Genomic DNA, 19,902 nt, shown 5'->3' on the forward strand with positions numbered 1-19,902 from the left:
CACACCTTCCTCATAGAAATCCATGAGAACCTGCAAAAAATCAGCATTCGCCCGACCAGACCGTAGAATCGCCATGTTTCGTAGCCGGACGAACCTATCGTTTGTAGCTCTCATCTCCTCTTCTTCGCCGAAATTGAACTGGAAATTTAAACTAAACTGTGGTTTTCTGGGTTTTTCTTTACGTTTCTCATTGTATAATTTCTGCTTTTCGTATTTTGCTTTCTTTGCAAAAGGCTCGGCTTGATTACCCAACATCTTGTTCTACGAAAAAATTCCCTCTAGGCGATTCCCTCCAAATTTCAAACTTTGCGCCATCAAAAGCACCAATGACAGTGCTTCTTATATCTATCTAAAAGTCCCATCCAATGGTAGGTCTCAAAAGAACAGAGAAAGTTTGTTTCCAGTGAAAAACCTGGGAAAGAGCGACGTGACGAACTGAAGATTTCAAACATAAACGAACGCTCAAGCTCGATGTGGCGATCGCGTTGAAATGTTGGGGTAAAATGCACGGATTTTGTTGGATCTAAACGCGCAATAAGACAGGACAACAACATAGTTTTCAACTTTATTTTTGTTTTACAAGAAATTAATTGTATTTGTCCGAAAAATGGGCACAGTTAATTCTCGCATCTAACCGCCAAGCGGCCGCCATGTTGAAAATATTTTATATCAATTTGATTGAACCGGGGGGGACCCTATTTATACCGAGCCCCCGCGTTTAAGATAAAAGGGTCATACGAGATAATCGAAATATCACAGCTAGACCGACATCGAATAAGTCTTTACATGTTATCTAAGTGCCGCTTTTAAGTATAATAAATCATTCTGTTCGCTTGAGCTTTCAGCCGCGAGATATGCAGAATTTCATATTGATGTTGAGTATTGGATGCACGGTATTCCCCATACACGTGTCATGTAGAATAGGTCCTCGTATATCTTCAAGAGGAGACGGTGAGTTTCTAGAAATGAAGAAATATCGAAAATGTATTGTAAACTCAGGCAAGTTATGACTGGGTCTAGACCGTTTTGAGTCTTATGGGTATTTTCGAGTTCGATAATATTAGAAATTACTATAACATGTATTAAAACTAGCCCTACAACATACGATCTCATACTTTATTGATGACCTTATCACAAATTACTAAATCGTCCCAAGAGCTTAAATAAATCTTGGCGTCCTGCTGTCAAGGACATGCAGAGAGCAAGAGTAGATTGAACATTGTTTAATGGTTTCAAAGTAGCGTTGCGCTCTGTTAGACAAAGATAATAGGTTCCTTTTTGATGGCCGAAATTATAAACAAGGTAAGATTATTCTCAATTAGTATTTCAATAATACTAAAGCGTAGCCCCAATAATAATTACTCATTTGATTTTCTCGAGGCTCTGGAGACACATCTACTGAAGGTAAGTTAAATCGCCGAGACGAGACGTTAACGTTGTTATCATTTTAGTCATTTATAGTCTACAGATTGGAAGAGTTTAAAGGAACTGTTTTGTTCGTTACACAGGGTCTGGAAGGGGGGTCCTGATCCCGCATTCCCGCTCCTTTTTCACGAGAATCCCGAATCACGCACTTTTTTTCACCGCTATCCCGAATCCCGTTTTTTCTTTCCCAAAAAATACATTAAAAAAATCATTTCCGCAAACGCTAATAAATTTAAGATCGGATGTAGATTGGCCCTCTCGATTGATATTTTGAATTTACGCCTGTTTTAAGGTTACTGAGAAATAAATTAGCAAAGCCTAAAAACCGAATCTGCCACAGCAATAAATTTAAAAAAGGCAGACAAAGGAACTGCAACTGTAGTCATCAACACGCAAGATAAAATAAAAGAAGGTCAAATACGCTATATTTGTTTCAATGGACGTAACGAGCCTTTACTCGCCGATGCTCTGCATACTCACCGTATGCAGAGCATACGAAAAATTCTACGACAACGAACCTCCTATCCCTATACGGCTACTTGAAGAGTGCTAAAATTCATCCCAGTTCTGTCACTGCCTACAAACCCATTGTACTACGGTGTTCGAGGAGTATCACTAAATAAATTATCTCCTTTGATACTTGTCTCGTTTTCTTCTTGCTGCAAATATCAATTTTGATTGCAAACTTCCTTCAGTTTGATTAAAAGAAAATTCGCTTTGATTTATTTTGTGATTTTTCATTTTTTTTATTTTTCTTGAATTATTTTTTTGATTTTTTTTTGGTTTCATTTTTGATTTCCCAAGTTTGTTTTTGATTTCTAAAATGAGTGTTTGATTTCCAAAATTTTTCCATTTGATTTCTAAAATGAGTGTTTGATTTCCAAAATTTGTCCGTTTGATTTCTAAAATGAGTTTTTTTGATTTCCAGAATTTGCCCGTTTGATTTCTAAAATGAGTGTTTGATTTCCAAAATTTGTCCGTTTGATTTTTAAAATGAGTGTTTGATTTCCAAAATTTGTCCAATTGATTTCTAAAATGAGTGTTTGATTTCCAAAATTTGTCCGTTTGTTAAAATGGGGTTGACAGACATGCACAACTCCCACTGTGTTTCCGTTGTGTCAGATAAAAGCCTTTTCAGATTTGCTTTAATAGGCATATCTTTAAGCGATTTTCCTTTTGTATAAGAGATTCTTCCCTTTAGATCAAAGTGTGATGGAACCGCTCTGCTTAATGGTGTTTATCTTGATCGTGAGTGGGAATTCTCAAATATACTGAATGGTCTGAATGGAGCCGGTTTCTTACTGATCACTCTGAGCCGTAACGACCCGGGGGGGTACTCCCCGGAATTCTTGGTTGGGGTGTGCCGCCCGGGTCTTCAAATCCCGACCCTATTTCAGACCTAAACATGCCATTTTCCACACCCATTTTCAGACCTGACCTCTAAAATTAATACCCGTTTTCAGACCTGATAATTATGCATCAGTGAGGAACGGAAGTTGACGCAAGGAGTAAAACTAAGCTGGAATGACATAGTTAATCCATTTCTTTTTCTCGCTATCAGTTAGTCGTTCCAGTTACTTACTGAGAAGAAAAATATGTTTGTAAGCTCTCGGAAATGTTCCCCGCCCCAAAAACCCGACCCGATTTCAGACCGTAATTGTCAAAATCTATACCCGTTTTCAGACCAAAACGGCTAAAAACCATACCCTTTGGGGCGGCACATACCTATATACCTTATATAGGGGAGTACCCCCCCCCCCCCCCCCCGGGCGTAACGATTAGGTTTTGATATGCCATTGTGTGTGCTAGCTCTGTGGCATTTGTTAAGGTTTATCGGCTTGGATTGACTTCAAGATTTCAGGTAGTGCTAAATAAATGTTATCTGTGAAGATACAGGATCCGTGGATTTCTTAAACCGTGAATTAATGCTTAGTATTTTATCTCGCCGCGTGAAGATTGAAGATTGTTTGTATAACACGGATATGAGTGTCTAACAGATTCCCGTCTTTAAAAAGCTGATACCATTGTTGTCTCTCGCTTTCGAGAGCTATAGCTTCGTTGTAGCGCTGTCTTTTAGCTCTCTGAGTTGCTTCTTATCTGAAAAACAGCTATTGTGTTCTTAGAGCTGACACTTTTATGTACCTCCATTATTTTGTGGCTTAACTCGCATCCGCAGCTGACTCGGGGGGGGGGGGGGGTACTGAACAGATGCTTGGGTAGGGAGGTGCGGCCCGGGCATTCAAACCCTGACCCTGTTTAAGACACAATTCTCTCATTTCCCTATCCCGTTTAAGACAGAATTCAAAATTTTCAGACCCTATCTAAGATATTTAACCCAAAATCATACCCTAATCAAATGAGAATACACAGGAGCTCCTGCAATACACTAGTTTCTTGTTTTAGCCATTAGGTCATGTAGCGATACCCTGTTTAAGACAGAAAGTGATGAAATAGATACCCCGTTCAAGAAAAAACACCCTGAAAACCATACCCTATCGGGCCGCACGTCCCCGTTAAGGTCATGTAAGGGAGCACCCTTCCCCCCGGGAGCTGACTGCAGGAGCTTGAGCTCAAATGACGAAATTAAAATCAAACGGCAAACTTGGAAATCAAACACCATTTTAGCAATCAAACGGACAAATTTTGGAAATCAAACACTCTTTTTAGAAATCAAACGGACAAATTTTGGAAATCAAACACTCATTTCAGAATTCAAACAGGCAAATATTGGAAATAAAAAAAACTAACTTTAGAAATCAAACGGGCAAATGTTGGAAATCAAAAACTCATCTTAAAAATCAAACAGAAAATTTTTGGAAATCAAACGGACGAAATTTTTAAAATCAAAAACGAAACAAAATAAATCAAAGAGAGGAATCTCGTTTGAGAATTAAATAATAACATAAATCAAAGCAATTTTTTCTAACAAACTGAAGGACGTTTGCAATCAAAATAGATATTTGCAGTAATAAGAAAACGAGACAAGAATCAAAAGCAGATAATTTTTTTCATGATACTCCTCGAACACCGTGCGAAGCATTAAACATGAACGAGATATTATTGTCAACGCGATCGCGAGAATTCATTGTAGGTAGCAAATTAACCCCAGTCCTCCTTCATTAATTCTCGCCATCTATAATTTTCCTGAGAGTTTGTCCAGTGTTGTTGGTGACTAAAGCTTCAGTCACTATGTCTTGTGAAACCCACGTGGAAGGAAAATTAAAAATTCCCATGGCCGTCTACATTTTGCCCACGAAGGGGAAAGATTCTATTCTTTGTTATCCTGGGTGTCCTTGGCTTTGGACACAACAAGATGCCGCTTGAGTCAGGCAGGTAATACTTCATCACCGTCTGCTTTTTAGTCGTGAAAATGGGATCTCTGCATGCTTCAGGTGCATGTAACTACAGGTCTTAATCTTCCTAGGAAATTTATGAACACTAACGGATGTGGTATATCTTTCACAGTATAACAGCGAGTCACAACAGTAATGGCTCTAGCGATCGATAACGAAAAATGTTGCAAACTTGAAAGTTATTTTTTCCGAATAACAACCATAAAACATAAAAAGAAAGAAGAAAGAGAGAAATATTAAAGCTGGACCCTGACTCGAACTTGGCTCGTGACTCGAACTTGACTCGGGCTCGAGCTTGACTCCCATTGTTTGTAACTAGCTTGCCAATGTTGCCATTTGGACTTCGAAAATGGAGATCTTGATGGATGGACCATGACTGGCACGGTTTTTAACAACCAACCAACCTATGGTGACAACCCTACAGCTCGTAACAGAGGACAGCCTGCAAAGCAGCAGGGCAACTGGTGGATCGGAGGCTTCGAAGACCGACCGTGCCCAAAGGCAAAAGCCGGAAAGATACAAGGAGACGGCCCTCAAGGAACCCTTACCTCGCCGCCGTTTTATATCGTTGGCAGAGGAATAATCTCCTTCCTGGTTGGTGGAGGCTGTGATATAAATAGAGTCCGCGTGGAGTTAGTTGTAAATGGCCAGGTAAGTACGTATGGGACGTTTTCCATCAAACCAAAGCGTTCGTAAATTTTGATTTGAAGGGAAATGGTAATGTCGACTCCGTTCGAAAAAATAGGCACTCGAAGGAGTGCATGTGGTTTCAGCTACCATAATGAAAAGTTATTGCCTGTGTTCGAGTGACCCTGAAAAAAAGTCATCGTGAGAAAATGAAAGGGAATCTCTTCAAAGATCAATAAATTATATGTGATTGTTACATTTACAGTAAGTTTTTTTGTCTGCTTTATTGACTCCCTTTTTGTGCATTTATGAAAAAGTTGCAAAGCTGGGTGTTACTTCGTAGGTGTATGTTCTATGTTAGTGGGGTTGCAAAGTTGTTGGGAGGTTATTTTCCAAGGGAAAGAGGGGGATTTTTAGACTGCCATCATGATACCCTAGGTATCTCTGTTTACGTTATTAGAGGTTAAGAATGACGTTTACGGTAAACGGCAAACGCGAGATATGACCACGTGACCCTATATTTGCCGCTTGCTGTTTTCAGTTTCTCTGTCAAACCGAGTAGTTTTGCGTTCAAATCAAAGGCCAGAATTAGTTTGCATTATTCTTATCTTTGTACTCTTTATTTCAAGAAAACATAAATGCGAATCTCACGTCTGCCGTTTGCCGTAAACCGAGCCGAGTGTTCCTTAGAACTCCTTCTTCTGATTTACGGTATTGAAGACCTGTGTTTTCCCTCACTAAAGAACCACAAACTGCCACCTTGAAAATCCACGCATGAGAGATGCGGCAGCCATTTTGAATTGCATACAAGGATCTCCCGTACGAATAAAGCCGACTGAGAGCTCGTCAACCTGTCGTGGCACATAGAAAGCGCAGCTATGACGTTTTTAAAATCGATATAAAACCGACAACCGTATGAAATCCGGCAAAGATTGTCGAAAACTACGAGATACAACGAACTAGTAGGCACCAACGCATAGAACAAATATCGACTGCAACTTCGTTAACCTCGTTCCCAGGCCCAAAATAAAAGGGTAACGCCTGTCACTAAAAGACATCATATTGATCGATAAAACATCGCCAATAACCTTCGGCATTCCGAACCTTTACGGAAAATGGACTTTCTTTCTTACTTGCACTACACGATGACAATGTAGGTTCCAGCTTTGTAAAAGCTGAAACCACAAAAATGGCAAAAAATCTATCTTTCAAGGGTGACTGATCCATCAAACGCTTTTCATTTGATTTCCTTACATCGGTTCCATAACTATGGCATAAATTTGTACAGTTGTGTGCTTCGTGACCTGGCCTATGAATGGGAGTGAGTCTGGAGTTGACGTTGGTTTGACACAAACCTCAATGCTTTTTCATGTAAAATTATAAATCAATAAGCATAACAACAACTTCATTTTCATATGAAAGGCATGCAGTGAGGTTTCTATTCAAGAAAAAGTCAAAACCAACCTTCAGCTAGATCATTAAGCCCTCCTAAGTTGAGAACTTACCTAAGCATTGTTAATTAAGAAACAATAGTTGGATACTTATTTAGTTAGGACGGATCTCTGAATCTCGCTCCTGAAAACTAACCTTTAAGTGCGTATTTTTAAATTACAGGTTGTCAAAAAGGTGACTGGTAAATGCACTGAGACGTTAGCTCCTCACAGCTGGGATGCACATGAATTTATCGGTCAGCAAGGTCACATTCGACTGGTGGATCATGGCTCAGCCAGCTGGCAGCACATCAACTTCGATGACTTGGGTGGCGACATATGCTGCAGCTGTCCCAGCACCCAGCATTCAAAGAAGTACTGAACACATCAAAACTCGGTTGCATTGCACGGACCGATCGTTAAGTTTCAAGTATAAAAATGGTTGCTTTGCTAGACTACGGGTAGTATATTTTTCTTAGGGAAAGTAAAGCGAGTGAGCCACGCGAGCACGCGCGAAATTTTCCTTCCGCGAGGGGTCGCCACGCGTGGGAGGCAATTTTCGCGCGCGCTCCTTTGATTCGCTCGCTTTACTGTCCCTATAAAAAATAAGCGACTGTTGCTTTGCTAATATAGATAATAGGGAGGAAATCATTTGTAACCTTACTGGTAAACAACAATAAAAGTGATACTTGGCATTAAAGGTGGTTGGCATTTTTCTGCTGATAATTCATGTGGAGATAATTTTTGTTTCTCCTGCAATCAACAGAGTTTAGCTATTGACTTAGTTAACTTGTTCCTTAGTGCCCCTATTTTGCAAAAACGTTGTTTTCCTGAAAAACTACTAGCCACTTTGTGAACAGTTTTTACGTTTTTTAAGTTTTTCCTGGAAGTTGTTTTCATGTATGCACGCTCCCCCGGAGGAGGGGGGGGTACTCCCGAAAATTTTCGATAGGGGTGTGCCGCGAAGGTTTTCGAACCCTGACCCTATTTAAGGGTAAAGGAAGGGAAACGGATACCCTTTTTAAGGACCGAACCCGAAAAATGACACCCTATTCAAGGGACCCAAACAACGGCTAATGTGCACGGATAAACACAAATCTCTATCTCTATACTTTAGCGGACACTTCAGTTTTAAAAATACCCTATTTAAGGACTAAGAACCTCAAAAACCATACCCTATCTCGCGGCACGTACCTATATAGCCCATATATGCAAGTACCCCCCCTACCCCCCCCCCCCCCCCCCCCCCCGGGGCACGGTCACGTTTTCTATGGGAAAATACGCTGGTTTTATCCAATATTTCTGTCATTTTTGAACCTTTGATCCTTATCAGCTACGTTATTATGACAAAAAAATTGACGCAGCGTGAAATATAAACTAATGAATTTAAAAATTTGCATAAATGTTTCTGCATCATCAACACGATTTAAAAGTTGCATTTATTTTTGTGATCGTTAACTCGTATTAATTTCAGTTGTAAGCATTAAGTGGTGTTAATTTTTGAGAGCGTCAATTTTCCAGACGTTAAAGCTACGAGCAATGACACCTTTTTTTAGCGTCACTATGAACAACCAAGAAATATATTTATATCGATGAAAGCTTTAAAACACTGGTTCAGTTTTGTTAACAATAACCAAACTAGTGCACAGAAAGTAATATTAATTATCTTTGCATGGCTGTGGATGGTTAGGGTGGAAATGGATTGCAATTTTTTCCCTAGTTCTTCCTGTTTATTTTGAAGAAATTACTTAAACCTGATTATAGCTTGTTCGTTATCAAAGAAATCAGTTTATATCTCCCTCCAGTGCTCAAAGAGCAATTTCGTGTTAGAGAAAGGTTCTTTCTCAAACATTTAAGCATTTTTTGCAAAATACAGAAAAATCTCTATGACGACATTTGGGCATTTTTTACAAAATACAGAAAAATCTCTATGACAGTGCTCCTTTGATAACATGGAGCGCAATTTCTGCGACTTTAATTCCATGATTATAACCTCAAATTTTCTGCGATTTAGTTACCGATTTCGGAATGCTTCGGTTTCTAGCTTTGGATTCTTCCTTTGCAAGTTTAGCTCAGAGTGCCTCGTTTTCGAGCTCAGGGGTGCTTAAGTCCTTGTTTTCGAGTGCTTCGTACTTTGCAATACTACCGGAAACCTTGTAAAAAATTTTTGATGCTATAACCATGACTTTCGATAATACCAAGCTGATAATACACAAAGTTTAGCTGGAAGTGGCTGATAAACGGGCGAGTTCGCTCCAAACTGCGTCATGTTATTATGGCAAATCAACTGAGCTTGATGCTGAGCGAGTCTACCACTGAAGGCCTTCCAAACTGCTTATAATAAACTACATCAAGACAAATCACCCTTGAGGCGAGACCGCGAGGTACAGTGCGCAGAAAATAACTTACTGATACGACGGCGTTCTGGAACTAGTTAAAACAGTCTTGAAACAATCGAAAACCACGCCAACTGGCGAATTACTGACTGGACTTAACCTGACAAACGCCCCCTAAATGATCGCGCTTTGACGTCAATGCAACAAATCAAATCATCACCATTAAGGTAATAATGCAGCATTATCATCACCAGGGTGACAGATGTAACCCATGAAATTGCTGATAGGCAGCAAAACCTTCATAACAAGTTTGTATTAATTTTGTAGTAGTACAACAACTGAAACCGCCTCTTCCGTTCAAAGATGCTCAGGAAACTCGTCTTTCTTAATTTTCTTCTGGTGTTCAACCAATCCAGAGTGCTAGAGTTTCAACCAGTTACTATAAACGACCATTTTCTGGTCGACAGTACTTTTAAAACGCTTTTTATCGATGATTGGCTCAGCTGCCTTCAGATATGTGATGCCGAACCAAGATGCGTCTCCTACAACTTCAGAAAGGCGTCAGGAGCTTCAGGTCTGTGCGAATTGAACTTCTGTGGACTTGGAGACTCATTGGACAGCGATAAATCCCTCATGTACTCGCCATCGTTTGTATTTCAGCAGATAAGAGAAGGCAAAGTAAGTCAGTTGGCGTTGCAGCTGTTTCTTGGCTTTCCTAGGCCGATTTAATTTTAAACGTCGAATATAAATTAGAGAGTGTTTCCGAGTCAACTTGAATACGTTTTACATATCAATAAGGATACGAGCCAGAAGTAACGAGAAACGTTTTGATGTCTAAAACATTGTTTCATTTTGTTTGAACTTGATTTTTGGGTGAGGAACATACGCCAAATGTGCAGTCGCTGTTGCATTAACAGAGTATATTGGAAGACTATATATTGGATTTAAGTTACTTTTATTTTGTGCTTTTGTTTTTTTCCCTAACCGAGATCGGTTTTGATAAACATTTACAAAGGAAACTTAACGATAACAAAGCTGAACACGACGTTTCGACGATTTCATGTCATCATTGTCAAATGTGAAGCAATTAACATTAATATGTTGTGGTTCAATTTTATCCTTCAAAAATTACAGCGAGATTTAAGGCTCGACGTTTCGGAGTCATCTTGACTCCACTATCAAGAGAAAAAATTTTCAGCTCTAGCCTATTTAAATGTCCGCGTTCACAAACTGATTTTTTCTCTTGATAATGGAGTGAAGATGACTCCGAAACGTCGAGCCTTAAATCTCTCTGTAATTTTTGCATGTCTTTGCTTCAGCAAATCCCTTTTAATTAAAAGCTTCATTTTATCCTTGGTTCAAGTTTTATTTTCCTTTGTTTTTTGTACATGGTATTGTATGATAATGTGTATAAAACAAAGAAAAATATACATTCCAATTCCACTTACGATTTACCTTTGCTTTTCACTTTCATTTTCGCTTTTTTTAGCCTAGCTATGATTAATATGGCTAGGTAATATATTTTAAGATTTACTCAGAGGAGGTTGGACACGGTTCGAAAGGCATTGTTGTTGGTCGCATTAGCGAATCACGAACGCTCTTTTATCGTGGTCATGAAATCAACATGGCGGGCTTTTAGGAAGAAGTGAGTATCAATATTAATCATTTAACGTACTTGTTTTTAGCTTTGCGATTTCAACCCCACAGGACACGTTCGAGTTGGTACTGGTCTAGTTGCAGGAAACTTTTCGACTCTAAACTTAATTTCTAAGACAAGTTAGGGCTCGACTTCGGTGCTTCATTGTCGGCCTTTGTTGCGCTTCGTGAAATTTGAGTTGATGTTACATTTTGTCAATTTCTCTCCAAACTCAAGCTTCTCAGACTTCAAAATTAATATCCATTCCAAAGAAGGTTAATTTCTTAATAGAAAATGATCAGGCGCCCCTAAGCGCCTCTTTGGTTAGTGAATTATACGATGTTGAAGTAGTTGGATTTTTGCCACTATTTGCCTTTCACGCCATGAAACGTGACGAAGAACCCGCGAATTTTGCATGCAGTCCGCGTAATCTCCTGGTTTAAAAAAATCAAATTTAACTACCGGTTCTTCATTTCACCAGGTAAAATCATGACGAGCAAGCGGCCAGTGGATAGTCCAACTGAGGAAAAGCTAACCAACTACGAGGAGAATAGATGGAATAATTGGAAGTATTGTTTTGTTGCTTGTACGTGGGCAAACATATCCGTTGGTTTGACGAGAGAAACTTAAAGTTAATTATCACAAGCACAGATCCACAGAAAAATTAATAACTAAAAAGGGGAACCACTTTTTAAACTATATCTTGTATGCTTGTACAACAATTTGCATGCCTGAGCTGTATACACTCTATGCACTGTATAAATTTCCATATATTCCCATACAAAAAAAATATTTAGTCACTTCAGGCATGTATTTTGCATCAAAAGTCAAGCATATATGAAATCTCTATTGATGATTTGACTTATTACCTCTGTGCTTATAATTTGTATAAATATATAATTGTGTATAAATTGTATGTAATTTGTGTTGTTAATAAAAGGGATTGACAGCTGATTTGCAAGATGACCTTCAAAGTAGATGTATGCTAATTTGATCTTAACTGCACTTGACTATTGTCAGTAGCTGAAATCTCTGGTATGCTCTGCAAACTATGTCGAGTCATCCACCTTCCCACTGGTGTACAAAATACACTTCGATGTAAACAGGCCCTTAGTTTATGAGTAGGGGGCATGCCTTGTGAGCAGAGTTCCCCTCAATTTGTATTTCAATATTTCTCCAAATTATCCAATAACATAATCATAATGGATATGTTGTAGATTTAAAGTGACTAGTACATGTAAAGGAGAGGAGGACATCTAGTGTGACTATAATACTGTGCCCCTTTGCCAAGTTATGAATCACATGTGCAATATGTACAGCAGTTTTCATTATTAATGTGATTGTTATTATTAAAATAAAATAAAAACAGATTTGATAGTTGGTAGCCTGTCTTGTTACTACTGAACTAAAACTCTCCAAGATTGAAGAGAATATTGCTCACAGGTTTTTTGGAGTTTTTCATAAGGCTGGACCACTATAGTAATGGGAACGGGGGGGGGGGGGGGGGGCAAAACTTTTGTGAAGTCAATATTTTTATATTGTGTGCTATCATAGTTTGTTAGACTATGGAAACGAGATACCTTTTTTGAGCAGCTATTTGTACTTACTCTGAATTTTTATTGTTCATTTGTGATTCCTTACCAACTTACTATTTGGCTTTCACACCCTCTATGTTTGAGGGTACTAATGTACATAATCTCCATAACATTGTTTTGTGTATTGATGTTTGTATTAAAAGGGCTTATTTTCTTTTGAATATATAATTAAAGAGGGAGCATGCACCCAGGCCCTATGCCCCACTGGGGGCTCAAAGGACTAAGAGAGAGAGAGATGCACCCAGGGCCCCTCACCTTGATCAAATACAGTACACTGACTCTTTCATACAAAGTAAGGGTCTGCCCAGTAAAGGAAGGTAGAGTATTTGGCATTGTTTACAAGGTTTTTTGACCTATTTCATTCAAGATCAATTTGATGTTTTCATTTCCCTCATGCAACATGTGATGTAATAAAACAAATTATTATTGAAGAACTTGTTATATCAAACATATTTAGTACCCCTGTGTGGCTAAAATCTATGACTCTTGCAAGCTGAACTTGTGTGAGAGCTTTTTTCCATGTCCCAGTCTCATTGGCAACCAGTATACAGAATGGTTAAACAAAATTCCCATCCAGTAAGGCCGTGAAAATCTTCATTTCCCTACAATCCTTGTTTACTTCATTTCGTATTATAATATTCGGCTATTTCCACCAGAATTGGATTCCAGTAGTTATGAACTCTGAATATTTCAATGCCAGATTTTCGAGCCCGTGATCGTACATTATAATTCAAAAGGTACGATTTCATAGAACGACGACAGGATTGGTTTTGCAATTGTATGGAAGTGGTAATTACACTGATTACATGGAGCAGTTTCGGCTGTACCGGCTTTCGATCGATCGATCGCTAGGATCGCCGTATAAACCCAACGTTTTGAGCGTTAAATTAGTCAGTCGATGTGTGCTAACGGTAACCGGAGAAAGCTTCTCGAATAAATTGCCGAATTAACCGATTTTCTGCCTTTTTGAAGCGAAAATTTGTCTTTCCTTGAGATCCGCACAGCACGAAGGTTTGTTACAACTGACCTCGAACCGACAACTCGTCCCAGTATGCCTTTCGAACCGTGTCCAACCTCCTCTGAGATTTACTGTAGCTCTGCCATTAATCTTTGTCCCATGTGTATACTTTGTTGTAATTACCTAACTGAGGGAGCCCATTCCTTATAAGCCCGGTGGCTTCCCTTGGGCTTCCTTGCCATTAGTGTTAAAATGATTAGTTTTTTTTCCTTTCCTTTTGTTGTTGTTGTTATTTAAGTTATTTGTTGCTGTTTTATTTCAAAGGATGGATGTAATGATTGTAGTCGCGATCACGAGGGATCCGAGATGGCACGTATCTCATAAGTAAAAACCGCTGTATCATAACTGACTACACCAGGAGGCATCTGTTGGGCCAGTGTCACGCATCTGTCATACTATATTTCATTTTACAATCACTGTCAAAATTCCTGCACGGTGATTGGCTCGTAGCTACTGTCTACAGGAGTACAGACAATAAAAATAATGTCAGATTAACGAGCGCGCTTTCTCAACGGAAAATATAGCCTATTTTGCTCGTACTTTTTCCATATTATTGTAAAACTTGGCAGTAAAACCACTCGCCTGCGGGTCGTGGTTCCACTTGAGTTTTTGAACATTTTATGAGGTCATTTTATGGTCTATAACAGTATAGACCATAGAAAACTTCCATTGATTTGTTAAATAGATGATGGGTGAATTTATCCCTCGTAATATCGTTGCAGAAGAACCAACTTTCAAGTCAGGGTTTACCATGCCTGATTTTATGTATTTTCAAGCGATCAAGGTGACTTTTACACTGGGTTCTTCAGCCTGGCTGAAAAGCTTTACCGAATAGATCAACCGCTGGCCACACATCACGTGGGAAGAGACTGAGAAATAGCCCTTTTGTGAAGCTGCATTTATTCCTACGTTTTCAGCTTCTCCAGCTGAAAAATGTTTCGTCTCCGTGTTTCAGGTCTCCTAAAGGTTACTCCAAGTCTGTAGGCCAATTATAAAAAAAAACACGAGAAAAGAAGATCTGAAGTTAGGGGTATAAAATTTTTTGAGTTAACTGATCAAGAAATCTAGTTGTTTAATTCGGAAAAAATAAAACTAGGTTTTAGTCAAATTTAGGGAAATTATAGCACTTTTTTAACTGGTTTATCGAATATAATTGCCTCTCAGAAAATGAGGAGACCTGAGAAATTTCAATGAGGGGATCCATTGCTCAACAAAATTAAAACCCAACATTGTGTTTTCTGGTGCACTTATGAACTGTCAGAAATGAGTAGGTTTTCGGCGTTTGCAGATAATTCAATATTTATTGTAGAGTGCTGTACTACGGGGATACACAAATAACAGCTCAATTTACGCATAAAATTTTAACCGCAAGGAACAGAGAGGTTTGATACCTTCTACGAACATGATCACATCTGAGAATGATGTATTTTTCAGTGAGGGACACAGGCATACTCGGAAAAAAGGAAATCCGAGTGATCCTATCAGGAGTCGAACCTAACGGTTTCAGATTACTAGTTCTAATGCTCTACCACTGAGCTATAGGAGATTCGTGGAAGCTAAGGCCATTAAATTAGGTTCATGGGACAAACATCCTGCATACTGCTAGGATTTGAATGTCAATGTGTGGCATATGCGCAATGGCAAGTTCAGAATAAAATCGCCTCTTAGGAAACTCCAATCGTGGGGGTCCAGATTTTAATAAGATTAAAAATAAATATTATGATATTTATGTTGATACACTTTTAAACTAAATGTAAATATATGAAACATATATTTGAACTGCGCGGATAAAAGATCAAATAGAAGACTTTTTAAATAGATTAAATAGAACACTGTCAGAAAAAGGATTTTTTTCTCATTCGCAGATAATCTTGTTGTTTCTTTCGGGAATATTAGCTAAAATTATGAAAGCCTTTTTATAAATTTATCGACGAAGTTAACCCATCTAAAATGGTGGTTCACGTTACAAGTCTGTCACGTCAACTTTAGGAAAGTTTAAAATAAATATTGTTTCTTAGAAAATTCAATCATGGGGGTCCTGTTTGTAACAAAATTAAAAATAACAATATTTACCTTGAAAACAGTTTGTAGCTGGTATCTGCACGTATAAGCTTCCTTTTACCGATTAGCCACAATGATTAACAAATGAATACAAACTTAGAATATTCTCTCTCTTCCATACGGGGATAGAGCCGAAAAATTGAAATCAATGATGTCGGGAAGAGGTCGGGTCAAAACATTGTGCAGTATAAACTCCAATATGGATGCTGTAATAAAGATGCGAGATGATCCGAATCAAGACGCACCACAGGAAAGTGGAGTCGGTTAAAGATTATTTGATACAGCAAAATACTGGGGGATTTAAGATAAGGGTAAATTCATAGAGTGAATTAGATTTTTATGAGGCAAATTAGTCAGACAAAAAAGTTCATACATTTAAGATCGAAACACCACCAGGCTCGATCTTTTTGACCGGACCACCTGATGAGAATGTTTACCTGTTGTTACTTTCATTCATCGTATCCTGAAATAAATTCACGCTGCCCGACTAGAAATCATCCCTAAGACCTACTTTCTACGGCCAAAGACTGTCACCTTTTCAAGCAAAGCTCACAATATGCAACCCTTAGTCTCTGCCCGACTAACTGAAAATTACCCGTTTAGCTCAAAAGAGAACTAGGTAGGGAGCATATAAGACGAGGCAGCGCAGCTGCACTCGTAAGACTTTTTCCCTCACTAGACTTAATGATGTCCTCAGGAAAACTTTGCTTCAGGAAGCCAAAGCTAGGTTTAATGTTTTTCTTCTGAGCTACTGTAAGAGCGCGCCGAATTCAAAGCGAGTTCGTTGTGCTGTTTATACACGTCTGAGGGAGAATGGGGCTGGCTGAGCAAAACAATGATTAAAGGAGTCCATATGGGGGAGTGGAGGGAGGCAGAAAAACATTTTCTGCCTTAGAAACGACTACTGGTGGCCCTTGTATTCTATCTCCTGAAATTTGATGGGAAATGCAAACAAACAAAAATACCTATATGTTAAGAAAATTTAACAAAAATGGGAGATTTCTGAGGGTATGTTCTTTTAAAGCCAGAGAGCAAAGCTACCGAAAGAGAAATGAAGTGCCCCAAAATAAAAGTAACGCCTGTGTACTAAAATGCAATGCTTAAAGTATGTCACAACTAACCCTTGGGCGTCTTGTTAGGACTGGTCGAAGCTTAGCAGTAGGTTCTTCAAAGCTAGGAGTTTTAAGAGCACCAGTCACGAACACGTTTATTTTTTTATCCTTTTTAATAGCTTTTTTGTGGCTTAGCCATCATCACTACTACAATGCATCCCCTTGTTTACAATGGCAGATTTATATTTCACACCATCCTGAATTGTAGCGAGCGTCAGCATACCAGCTGGGTAGGCATTTCCAACCGTAACACCAACAAGTGCCTCCTGACTCGTATTTAAAGGATGAAAACGCCTCGCAGTTTTTCCAATATTCGGTGCCTGCTGGATCATCCCCCATGCAGTATTCCTTGCATCGCTGGTGGCACATGGACTGCTCGTCCTGGGGGACATTTGTTATGAACTCCCAGTCGTTGGAACTCGCGGTCTTACCATACAGAGGACGGATTACTGCACCTTTCGTGTCGCAGGTTGCCAAACCACATTCCCCTATGAGAAAAAAATTAGAAAAAGGTTAAAGCAATAACCTTAGTTATCAGTGGTCTCATTTTTAGAGCAGCTAGATGCTCAAAAGCACGGACGTAGGGACAGGGATGCTGCGACGTTTGGCGGGAAATCGGGCACCCATGCTCGGGACTCCAAAAATAAAAACAAGCTCTCGGAGACAGCACACTGTAACTATTTCATTGTGGGCAAGTTTTACGTGAAAGGATGTGAATTTAAAACCGGCCAATGACGTTCTGCTATCATGTGTGCATTATCAACTAACGACTGACCCAGCAGAGGTCAGTGTATCAAACGACCAGTGACGATACTGAAAAATTCGTGGTGTATTACAATAGAGGAGAGAAAAAAAAAATGAAAAAAAAAAGTGACTTGCGGTTGCTGCCAAAAAACGTAAGGTATCAGCAGTGTCTAGTCTCAAAAAGGTAGCGCGCAAGTCGTTTGGTAAGTTGGCTGATAAAGGCCTTGGGGTGACGTTTCAACTCTGCCACTAACCAATATGACGATTGCCTATAATAACTGACCGACATGTATCCATTTACGTTTGGCTCTCACCAGTGACGCAAACACAAGCGGAAACATCTCGAGTGTCTGCATCGCGCACAGTGATTTGTTTGAGCTATTGTTAAAACAAGGTTTTTTTGTCATTTATAGTTTAACTGGCTGACGGAAAACAGTAATCTACTTATTTTATTCATTGAATGAAATTTGATTAATTTGATTTGTATTTGGAGAGCTCAAGTTCATGGAACCTTTACTTTCCCTTTTCTTTCGCGTTTACCTACGTCTTTGGCCAAAACCAAGCTTAACTATTTCTAACGTTGGTGATTTTCTCTTACCAAGAGTCACAAGGGACAAGACCAGTACCAAGATGACGTTAAACACACTGACAGATATATGGATTTTCCTGCAAAAAAATAAAGAGAGACAACATATTGTCACAAGAAAAAATTGAAAATTTACATCAATCTAAAAACCATGTAAAAAACCCATATATCGAGCAATGAAAAATGCAAATTGCCGATGCAAATGAACCACAGGAGGACGCATAAGGGACAAGACAGATTCGCTGAGGGGAACTGACTCAGCGCGGGCAGCGAAGAAGAAGGAGACACGAGGAAATCACAGAGCAAAGACAAAAGACAACATCACTTTGAATCAACTGTCCACCCAGCCCTAGCTTCGCGAGGTTTTGCGAGTCACGTATGTCTAGTTCGATTTAAGCGCGAAAGGCATACAATTGAAGAGTCCCTTAAAATGAGAAACAAAATCCCCATTGTCTTCTAAAAAGTCAACCATAACAATAGGCAAAGTTTAATAACTGATGATAATCTGAAATTAGAAAACGAGGAAAAGGCAAAATACGGCCCTCACCATCCTCGGGGACCCAGGGGCAGATAGTTGGGTCTAAAGGAAGTCGAAGCGGCTAGCTAGTTTAGATGGGCCCTCACCGGCTCGCGCTAGTAATAAGTTAGTTTACGTGTTTTCGTGGCCATCATCAGAGAGACCAAAGCTGGCAAGATTCTTATCTTCTCCGGAATTGAAAGAAACTGGTAGGAAAAGCGAAAAAAACCCGAACGGTTTAGGAAAGTAAACATCTCAGTTGGTAAACCCCATGCACAGGAGCTAACGGAAAAGTAGCTGAAAACAAAAACTGTTTTGAAAGGACAATTGGTAAGATAACTTGCTGCCGCAACTGAATGAGAAAACAAGCTTTGAAGATTAGTTTTATGAAACCATCTAAAGAACGTGGACTTTATGGAGCCCCGAAAGTGAGCAACTAGGTCATCAAAATTGTATTAAAGCCTAAATAGCTAAGCTAAAACCTAAATACCTCAAAATTTAGAAAACACTCACTTTGACGAAGGACACTGAAGTCTTGATCTGAAGTAACTGTTCCTTGATCTCGGGTTTTTAATCTCCGTATCCTCTGCAGACCTCTGCAATAAGGTGGCTTAAAGCAAAGATGTTATCCAATTTATGTCTCTCAGTATCCATGGCATCAGCCTTTACTTCGTTCTTTGGTATTTCTATTTTAAGTTTTTGTTTTCCCTTGACATTGAACTTGCTTGAGGCCAGCCGTGCATTTTTTTGCAGCTCCAATTTTGCTAAGCCACACAGGATGTTTTTGATTAATTCTCTGACCCTGATGCGATGCAAATGAAAAAAATGCTGTTCTCTGAGCATAACTTTCTTTAGCGCTTCTTTGTTTTATCGTTTTCCTTTGACATTGAACCGGCTGTGTTTACACTTTGGCATTTATCTAGGTAAACATTTACTGACTAAACCTTGGTACATTTGTACAGTGTTTATACTGTCTGAAATAACCAAGGTAAACCTGTCATCAATCAAGATCACGATCAAATCGAATGGGCGACATATTCTAAAATCCATGCATAAAATACCCGCGTTTATAAGAGAAGCTGTGACTCTTGTAGTCCTCGCGTTTTTTATTTCCCTTTGATCTTGAGCTGCAAACTCAGGTCTCAAGATTTCAGTGGCTCTTACTTTTGCAGCACCTCAAGAGGTCGAGGGTGGCGTTTACCATGGTATCAGTTGGCGTTTACACACGCAAACTATTTGCCTAGGTAAGTAAACTCCAATACCTCAAGCGCTCAAGGGTAAACACAGCGTAAGCGTGCATTCTCTTGTAACTCCATGTTTACGTAGCAACGTATGGGGGAAACACTTGTTTAATGTTAACGGGGTGCTTCTGTTTCTGGCATACCATTGCTATCGTCCGTAAAATTCAACTGAAACAAGCGCCATACTCCGTCTAAACGAACAAAACCAAGCGCTAAACCCC

At 39.2% G+C, this 19,902-nt stretch overlaps 3 protein-coding genes and 2 long non-coding RNA genes across 5 annotated transcripts in view; 3 read left to right on the forward strand and 2 right to left on the reverse strand.

Moving 5' to 3' along the window:
- The first annotated feature begins 912 nt into the window (after positions 1–912).
- The window catches only part of LOC146462823 (CD209 antigen-like protein A), a 34,023-nt gene continuing 15,033 nt past the window's right edge, over positions 913–19,902 (forward strand). The window contains exon 1 of the mRNA XM_085085122.1: positions 913–1,404. The gene's annotated coding sequence lies outside the window, so the exon portion shown is untranslated. The remainder of the gene's footprint in view (positions 1,405–19,902) is intronic.
- LOC146462824 (uncharacterized) lies at positions 5,102–7,535 on the forward strand. The gene is made up of 2 exons (XM_085085124.1): positions 5,102–5,429; positions 7,020–7,535. The coding sequence occupies exons 1-2, from the start codon at positions 5,151–5,153 to the stop codon at positions 7,215–7,217; spliced, it is 477 nt and encodes a 158-aa protein (XP_084941250.1). The 5' UTR covers positions 5,102–5,150; the 3' UTR covers positions 7,218–7,535.
- On the forward strand, positions 9,365–13,756 carry LOC146462825 (uncharacterized). Its single transcript, XM_085085125.1, has 2 exons — positions 9,365–9,849; positions 13,685–13,756. The coding sequence occupies exons 1-2, from the start codon at positions 9,535–9,537 to the stop codon at positions 13,742–13,744; spliced, it is 375 nt and encodes a 124-aa protein (XP_084941251.1). The 5' UTR covers positions 9,365–9,534; the 3' UTR covers positions 13,745–13,756.
- Positions 14,504–15,152, reverse strand: LOC146462826 (uncharacterized). The gene is made up of 2 exons (XR_014857046.1): positions 14,676–15,152; positions 14,504–14,579 (listed from the first exon to the last, which is right to left on the reverse strand). It is a non-coding gene; the product is annotated as an uncharacterized LOC146462826 (long non-coding RNA).
- LOC146462827 (uncharacterized) lies at positions 16,695–19,184 on the reverse strand. The gene is made up of 3 exons (XR_014857045.1): positions 18,954–19,184; positions 17,936–18,003; positions 16,695–17,081 (listed from the first exon to the last, which is right to left on the reverse strand). It is a non-coding gene; the product is annotated as an uncharacterized LOC146462827 (long non-coding RNA).

This window comes from Pavona decussata, unplaced genomic scaffold, assembly GCF_977016875.1.
Source record: "Pavona decussata unplaced genomic scaffold, jaPavDecu1.1 SCAFFOLD_184, whole genome shotgun sequence".
NCBI lineage: Eukaryota > Metazoa > Cnidaria > Anthozoa > Scleractinia > Agariciidae > Pavona > Pavona decussata.

Bases quoted from the DNA above. Each gene is read 5' to 3' on its own strand.
- LOC146462824 (XM_085085124.1), top strand. From the start codon at position 5,151: ATGACTGGCACGGTTTTTAACAACCAACCAACCTATGGTGACAACCCT. The intron at 5,430-7,019 runs GTAAGTACGTAT...TTTAAATTACAG, and splicing joins AGTTAGTTGTAAATGGCCAG to GTTGTCAAAAAGGTGACTGG.
- LOC146462825 (XM_085085125.1), top strand. From the start codon at position 9,535: ATGCTCAGGAAACTCGTCTTTCTTAATTTTCTTCTGGTGTTCAACCAA. The intron at 9,850-13,684 runs GTAAGTCAGTTG...TTTATTTCAAAG, and splicing joins AGCAGATAAGAGAAGGCAAA to GATGGATGTAATGATTGTAG.